Source organism: Zootermopsis nevadensis, unplaced genomic scaffold, assembly GCF_977971745.1.
Source record: "Zootermopsis nevadensis isolate Lab colony 2312 unplaced genomic scaffold, Znev_1.0 Znev_ptg000196l, whole genome shotgun sequence".
Classification (NCBI taxonomy): Eukaryota; Metazoa; Arthropoda; class Insecta; order Blattodea; family Termopsidae; genus Zootermopsis; species Zootermopsis nevadensis.
The window spans coordinates 100,496-108,892 of NW_028259327.1; the positions used below are offsets into that span (position 1 = coordinate 100,496).

Consider the following 8,397-nt stretch of genomic DNA (forward strand, 5'->3'; position numbering starts at 1 on the left):
TCACTTCCAAACAAACATTTATTTTGACCTATCTAAAGAATTAAACAAAATTAAACTAACCAATTATAACTTTAAATTCATTACATAATTTCAGTGCCAATTCACAAAGTCTCTTGTTTTAATTTCATGCCAGAAAATCAGCTATCACTCTCAGAAAAGCAAGTAAGCTCTTATGCAACTGGGGAACGACAAAAATCAGCACATATTAAAAATTCTCTCTTTTTGATTCAGACAAAACTAAGTTACATTCATCTACAGAAAAGTTATGAATGGAAAATCCACACTTTAGGTTCTACAGCAAGAACAGAGTCATAGCTCTATACCCTTAACATGACAAACAATCAAACATGCAATATTTGAAAATGAATAAGAAAAGAGTGAACCAACTCAAATCAGCTAATCTTCAAGACAAAAATGTACATTATAACATTTTATCTAAACATGAACAATTATGCAAATTTAAGACAGGTTTTATTTCAACAAAAATTCTGATTGTGGACTTTATTGTAATAGTGAAACTGGCATATGTTCCAAGAATTTATAAATAAGTAAGAACAATAAATTAAATAAATCACCATCTCAGATGGAAATTTTATTTTAAAACATAAAATAATATTTATAAGTCAAAGAGATTAAATATTACACAAATGTTCAAATCTTAGAAATCAGGTGAAAACTTGTTAACATGTGGTACTTTCTTCACTGGCAGTAAAAAGGTTCAAGTAGGAGTCTCTAACCTTACAAAGTTGGTCTCTGGCTCCTTGCGGATACAGTTCATGAGACCCAAAATGCCATTGAGTGGTGTATCCTGAGCTACAAGGATAATGCGATGCTTAGTGTTGCTTTGGATGACAGTCTGCATTTGTGGCAGCCAATCATAGTTCTGGGCTGCAATGTAGATCACAACTGGATTTTCCACCATCAATCTCTGAAACAGATTCCACATACACTTTCTACCAAATATTATAACAAAAAAATCATTTCGTTTACCCAAAGTTTCTTGATGAGCTGATGATCATACTGCCACCTCTGGCTTAACTGGGATTACTTTTTATTAATCATTTTGCTCTTGTCAACCCGAGGTGGTAGATTTCCTCTTATATTATGAAATGGAATTACATAACTTGTAAAATTTACTGTAAAGACATTATCCTTATTTATACAAACTGAAAATCTCAGAATGCCTTTTCAGTAATTTCACTCACATCCATACTTATGTCTTTTATTGGAGTTTTACTTTTAATCAGTTATTATATTTTACACTATGCTGTACTGACTAAGAAGCTATATCACAAATGGATGATGTTACTTTTAGCAAACATGGAAACAATAATCTAAAGAAAGAAATATTTCATTATTAACATTATTAAAGCACATCTGTACTGTCAAGAAAGTATTATTATGGTGAGCACATGCTTGAGAATGAGATGAGTGGGGCATGTAGCATGCATGAGATAGATGATAAACATTCAAATCTTAGGCATGAAAACCTGAAGGTAGGAGGCCACTCTGAAGATTGATACATAGATGGAAGGATAATATTAAAAGAGATAAAAACAGAGTGGATGGATGGGGATTGGATTCATGCGGCTCAGTAAAAGGAAATGTCATAGGCTTTTGTGATCAACATTATAAACGTTCTGCCTTACCTTCCTGAGCAAAAGTAACTTTTCATCCTTTAGGGTTTTCTCAAACACAATTTCAAGCCTAAAGCCATAGATGAACAGACTGTTTGTTTCAGGTTTCTCACGAGTCAGGATGCACGCCCCATCAGCCAGAGCACTTAAAGCAGTCTGCAGAAATTCTCTATACAGCAGGATGTTTGAAGCAATAACCAGGGTACAGTTGCGCTCATTTTCTAATTTGTGTTCCTCAACCATTATCCCTGTCTCGTTTAAGTTTCTGTGTGACAGGTTACAACCATTCGACAGGACTGTTATATTTGCCTGCAATATACAACAACCAAAAAACATGTTCAATTATTGTCGTTCTCTTTGCCTTTTTGTGTTTTTTTAAACATAAGCTTAAACAATATTAGTAAAACATTTCAACAAGAGCCTAGAAGCATCTTAATGCTATTCACAAATCTTTAACCTTCATTAGCCATGCATTATGGCTCAAGTGTGGAACAGTTTGCCAAGGGCCACAGTAACATACTACAAAAACTATTAACCAGCAGACAGCCCCATAGTACACAGGCTTAAATCCCATATTCTCACACAATAAAAGTTAATTTGGTTACATGCACATTTTGCTTTCAGTTATAAAAATTTGGTGCTTTTGGCAGTGAACATGAATATCTTCTGCTTACTCTTTTCCAAATTGGTTACTCTAACACTCAAGTTATTTTCTTGGCACAAATTCTGTGCCTTCCCATGACTCCATCAAGTGCAAACATTACTTCTTGAAGCTTAAGCTAATTAGACATATTAATAATGAACAACGATGGAAACACAGACTATGAACTAGTAGAGATTATAAGTAGGAGAGCTGGTGTAAAACCATAACAAACTCGGTTTGGTTTCAATATTAAGAAACCCAGAAGAAGAAAACACAGAGGTATGCAGAATTATATATAGCTCAGAAGATAAATCTCATAATCTCATGAAGTGGCCCAGAAACTAGGTCATATGGAGAGTCAGACAGCCAAATGATAACAGAAACTAGCTGACACCATCAAACTGCAGAACAGTCCTCTTGATGACACAAAAGCACAGTCAAGAAGGCATGAGCCAGGAGGGAAAACTTGCTGATGGATAGATCAGGCCAAAAGGGAAGGAGCCATAAGCTATGGAATGCCACATACTAATGTTCCAACCAGCCAGGATATGGACTGGTCTGGTAACCACCATAGGAATCCTTGGATCTGTAAGTAAATGAGCCAGCCATGTTATTGGGAAATCAAGAGCTGTTAGGTACAGGAACATCTAAGGAGTGAACAGACTTTAAGATGGACGGAGAATGCATCATTAATGATATATATCATATATAGTGAACTGGATGTATTCTTTGATCTACCTAACTAACCTTACCTGTACATACAAAGAGACTGTGGAAAGGGTTAGATACCAGGAGTAAAAACATTCAGAAAGGGGTTCTGCTCCCAATGGAAAACAGGGATAGTGGCAGTATACCATCAAGACAGAGCATAGCAGCAGGCAGTAGGGTTCAAATCCTGCTTGCCCACCTCACGCCTCAAAGTGGTGCCAGTGTTAAGATAGAGGATTAGTCATGTATTCTAATAGGCCATGGTACTGCACAGGGTGGTCAGTGGTAGTACAGAGGCCACCCAAGTGAACCTATATTGCTATATCTAAGAAGAAGAATTGTTGTGTTTCACAGACAGATGTGGAAATTCTGGTACGAGAACGATACTGCAGCTGTGAGGATGATGTGGTAGGAGTTCAGCATGCAAAGTTACTAGTAAAGAAGACAAGAGAGATAATTACAGAAATGGTACAGACAACATAAAAATGTCAGGAGGTGAGACAATAGAAAGGAAAAGCTGAAATCCCACTTTGTTTCCTCCTATCAAGACATGGACCAATCAACCTCAAGTGAAATAAAAATAATAAATAATGCTGACTATAAATTAAGTAACTCTGTGTCACACATTGTTACACTTGCTTTTATAAGTGGCATGTCCGCAATGATGAGATTCACAGCTGGTGACAGAAGTGTGGTGCCTTGACTGTGCAGCTCCACCACCTTCACATGGGTGACACTCGTGTTCTCCAGAGCAAACCCTCAGTGCAGTGTGCAGGTTCTACATTAGGTGTGAACACGTATTTCTCGAGCACAGGCTTGGTCGGGCACTTGTATTGAGTTATGGCATTAGTTTGGAGTCCTCGTACTTCCACGCCTGCTGACTGGATGATATCCAACTCCTTATACACATGTACTGACAGCACTGTCACAAGAAACAGTAAAAATATTTACTTAAACTCTCTAGTACAAGTGAATTGGTATGTAATAGGCACAGAAATTAATGAAGAGAAGGGAGTGTGGATGATACAAACAATTTTAGAGGAACTGCATTGCTTTCAATTACAGGGAAAATGTATTCTAGTATTTTGGGTAAATGAATAAAAATATGGCTGGAGATATATTATCAAAGTTACAGAATGGCTTTAGAAAAGTAGCCAGACCAATAGATAACACTCAACAGTTGTAGATTATTCATATAACCCACCTTTGTAGTTTGAAAATGTACTTTCACCGATTTTAATTTGTCTGAAAGCATATCTGATTGTAATTAAACATTGTAAATATGTGCTAATGGTTTTTTGATATGATTATACATCAATCAACTACATAGTCTGGTACACCATCAACACCTTCTGAACATTTGCCCTTACGCTTTTTGTTACCTTTTTCAACTTTAAACTCAGTTACTTGGAATACAACCATGGTTTTATTACAACTGTGGTAACATGCAACTTGAGAATTTAACAAAATTTTGGTTCAAAAATTTATGGCTATTTCTGTGAAGTAGGAATTGAATATAATGAATTCTTCTTGGGCTACCAGCCATGTCAGGTGGTTAAATGGAGAAAAAACTAGCATTTTTAAAACCGTCTTCATCCTCGTCCTCAACAACCTGACACGTCTGGTAGCCCAAGAAGAATTCATTACACTTAGTCACCATGAATGCTTCAGATAATATACAAATAGAATAATTCTGCTGTCTTCTGTGGATTTCTTATGTTTCCTGTCCCACATTTCATTTTGATTTTTTGATCATCTTGTCCTATAGCGAATAAGAACTGCAATGCTCTGAGATGATGAGAATGTAAACATTTATTATAATTCTCAAGTATGTGATAATAAAAATAATATAAAATGGTCTGCACTATTAAAGCCTGAGTTAGATAGCACTGGCGTGAAGTATATTTGAATTCGAAAACGCAAGGAATGAGACAAGCGTAATGAAAGTCGTAAAGACAGAAACAATGATACAGAAGTGCAAAATATTTTTAACAGTGTGAATTGGAAGAGTACAATTCACTTTTACGAACTAACGAAAACTGAGTACAGACGGAATTATACTATTATATGCGACTAAACCTTAGGAAAAGCTGTACACGCTTACATTAATGTATATGGAGATCAAAGGGTCTGAAAGGTAAAACATGAAAAAAGGAGAATGCCCTATGTGTGGCATGAAAATGTTCTGAAACCAAGTTGTAGAACGAAGTTTATATTAGGAATGAAAGAGGACGTTTTGGTAATGAGATACACACACACACAGAGAAATGCACATACCTGTCAGTTGATTGTCCACTGCCCATCAGGATGATAAGTGCTCTGATGATGAAGGCAGCAAGAACCTCTATAATGTTGGTAAATTTCTTCCAGACTACGTGGTGCTACAACCCTGAAGACAGCCACGTACAAGGCAATGTTTTTGAAAGGAACAGAAATATTGTGGAGGTGTGCATGCAGTTCTCCACTCCATGCTAAGAACTCACAAGCAATCTCGTCCCATCAGTACACACATGCACGCGTACAGATGAAGTCTCGTTCAAACTGAAACGGACCAACTCGCCAACATCATGGCTCTTGGTGTTCAGTTCACGGACATCAGCTTCGTCTATTGTGATCTTCTGGATATAGGTTGGAACGAGGAGACGTCGCGATTCTTCCTCAAGTATTTTCATCTGCAGTTGTCCAGGAATGCTACCCAGTCGTCTTTCCACGAAATCTTTCCCGTTTGACCTAAGGGAGAACAAGAAATCATCTACATTAGACAGTACCGTATATTAGGGAGACTTCTACTCATCTCATACCACGAGGCCCACTGGAGTTTGGATAAGGGCATATTCTAATTTGCAGTCTATAAGAGTTTCATGATGTAAAGCCATTAAATTCTCTGTAAATGTGGCAAAGTTCAAACCAGTATGGAGAATTGAGAGCTGATTAAATGTTTGCTCTAGTTCAATTTAGAACTTCAAATGGTCAAAGACTCATTTTTCCTGTCATTAACTCATCACCTTCAACTGACTTAGAAATTTTACAATTCTTCCTTGTTGTTAAAGAAACTCCTTTAGCATGTCTGTGATTGGCAGCTTATAAGTCATTACTCGCAGTTAACATTACTGATTGGCCCTCGATAACGTCATACTACATTTAACGGAATTATATGTCATTTACGAGAGTCAAAAAACAAGCTACGTGTGGCAGTCATCACACGATGACAGCCGGAAGATGTTCGTTGTCCCAACACCACTCACTCCTAGCCAGTAAGCATTGTTACTCAACATTCCAAGTAATATTCCAAATTCATAAGCTTTACTTCTATACTAAATCAAAAAGTGAAATAAGACAGAAATTCAGTGTTTAATTACGTCTCAGAAATGTGGCGTCGTCTCACTGGTCAGTTTCAGTCAATACCCGGTAAAACGAGAGTTCTAACTACGTTCATGTGTCTCAGTCTTCATTATTTTAAATACTGCAAATAAATTGGAACATAGGAAAACCTCCATACAGTACTTATGGGCCATGCGCTAACCAAATTGGTTAATAATTATTAACCAATCTGAAGGTGAATTATAATTAGTGTTACCCAAAGTGAAGTCAAATTTCGGAAGCGTATTACCCACAATAATTAACTAATGTGCCACTGTTAAATTTAAAAATGGGGTCATTAAAATACCTGATGATTAAATGATCTTTAAAATATAATCTGTCCATTATTTATTAAAAAAAGTAAATTAAGAGTGCAAAACTTTCTCTCTCACTCTAAGGGAAAAATTAAGATTGAGGATATCTTCGAACAAAGAATTAAGAATATATTTGGATCTAAGAAAAATACATGATGAGCTTCATAATTTGTACACTTTATTAAATATTATTAGACTGATTAAATAAAGGATGATGAGGTAGAATAGACACGTACATACATGGTCATTAAACCTGAAGAGAATTCTGTGTGGGTTACATTAGTAATGGAGGGAGGTTTATATTAAAATGAACCTTTTTAAAATAGGGCTCAACTAATTCAGGACAGAACACGACAACAAATATTCATATTCCACAAAAGCGAGGAATTTCTTTACCAGTTTAGCAGCTATCAACTTTCAAGACCTAGAATCATGACTTGGCCATCATTACATCCTATTTGCACATTCATCTGATTTTATAAGAAAGAATTTACACATTTTTGGGTTGAACTTTGATAAATGTATACAAGATGAAGTCATGCTGAAACTAGTCTGTAGTTAAGAGGTGATATCAAAATACAAGCAAAGAAGGAAGAGAACACGTGACTTACGATAAGTGATGTGCATAAACAGATGCCTTTGTAATCCAGGGAGAGAAGAGAAAGAAGAAAAAGTATTGGTTTCATCTGACATATGAATGAGTGACAAAATATTTGAACATGCCAAAGACGAAACTTTAGTCAGCAAATTAAACATAAAATCAACTGAAAATAGGTGAGATTTGAGCTTTGCATAGTGATGAGAATTAAGAGGGACATCTTTTGGGATATATCACGATGTAATCCGGTAGACACTAACCATACATTTCAGAGGATCCGACTGATTACGTCGAAAGGGTAAGAACCACCTTCAAAGTTGAAAATTTGTTTATAGATCATCAAAAAATGAAACAAAGAAAATTTGCTCCATCCATCTTTATAGCTCTAAATGACAGAAATGTTTCAAGTCTCATAATGTCATGATAAAACTCTCTGAGTTCTAAGTACAACCCAGAAATTAAACGTCACAGCCACTGATGGAAATCTACCGAAATACTGGAGAAGTGAAAGTTGTGCATGTCAAGATATTTTTTTTCTGCTTCCAAAGAAATGTTCGTTGAGAATTTGTTCCTTAGTAACACACTGCGAACCAAACATTTTATCTGAATGTTTATTGACACATGAGATATGCAGTTCATAGGACGAGGCCACGTACTTGTCTAATTAACTGGACTACACATGTACACCAAAGACAATGAGGTTTATACCAATTTTGAAACCATTGAGCTATATCAACCCTGACTTAAAATCTGACTTCTTTCTACATGCAAAACACAAGAACTGTAAGAAAGGATATTGTTTTATGTGGGCTGAAAACATTAAATGGAATACATGAAATATAAAGAAAAAACTCATATGATTTCAGAAGCTGCATAACTAGCAAATGTGGAATGTAGATTCAGATGAAAACAACATTGAACGATGTAATAAATATCTGAGACCCATAATATTTTTTTGTAAAATTAAAACAAAATTGTACATTATATATCCATTACATAGGGTCACAACAGTTAGCTCATTTGCAAAAACAATGTCTACTAATAAACACCATCACATATTACAGCCTATAAGGTACATTAAAACTACTCCTTTAGATTGTAGCGCTACCTACCATGGTTGTCAGCCCCGAAAGAGTC

At 35.8% G+C, this 8,397-nt stretch overlaps 1 protein-coding gene across 6 annotated transcripts; it reads right to left on the reverse strand.

Annotated features, from left to right (window-relative positions):
• LOC147870810 (fatty acid synthase-like) lies at positions 1 to 8,397 on the reverse strand. Of its 6 annotated transcripts, XM_087341893.1 has the most exons (6): positions 8,373 to 8,397; positions 5,472 to 5,718; positions 5,266 to 5,377; positions 3,628 to 3,910; positions 1,650 to 1,946; positions 1 to 928 (listed from the first exon to the last, which is right to left on the reverse strand). In XM_087341893.1, the coding sequence occupies exons 4-6, from the start codon at positions 3,640 to 3,642 to the stop codon at positions 719 to 721; spliced, it is 522 nt and encodes a 173-aa protein (XP_087198019.1). In that variant the 5' UTR covers positions 3,643 to 3,910; positions 5,266 to 5,377; positions 5,472 to 5,718; positions 8,373 to 8,397; the 3' UTR covers positions 1 to 718. The 6 variants fall into 6 exon arrangements, with proteins under 6 accessions (XP_087198019.1, XP_087198022.1, XP_087198020.1 ...); XM_087341896.1 differs by lacking the exon at positions 5,266 to 5,377 and having other exon boundaries at positions 5,549 to 5,718; XM_087341894.1 differs by lacking the exon at positions 5,266 to 5,377.

What these genes read in the sequence shown, in the direction of transcription:
- LOC147870810 (XM_087341896.1), bottom strand. An exon ending in AGTTACTTTTGCTCAGGAAG is followed by an intron (nt 929 to 1,649) that starts GTAAGGCAGAAC and finishes AATCTGTTTCAG; the next exon opens with AGATTGATGGTGGAAAATCC.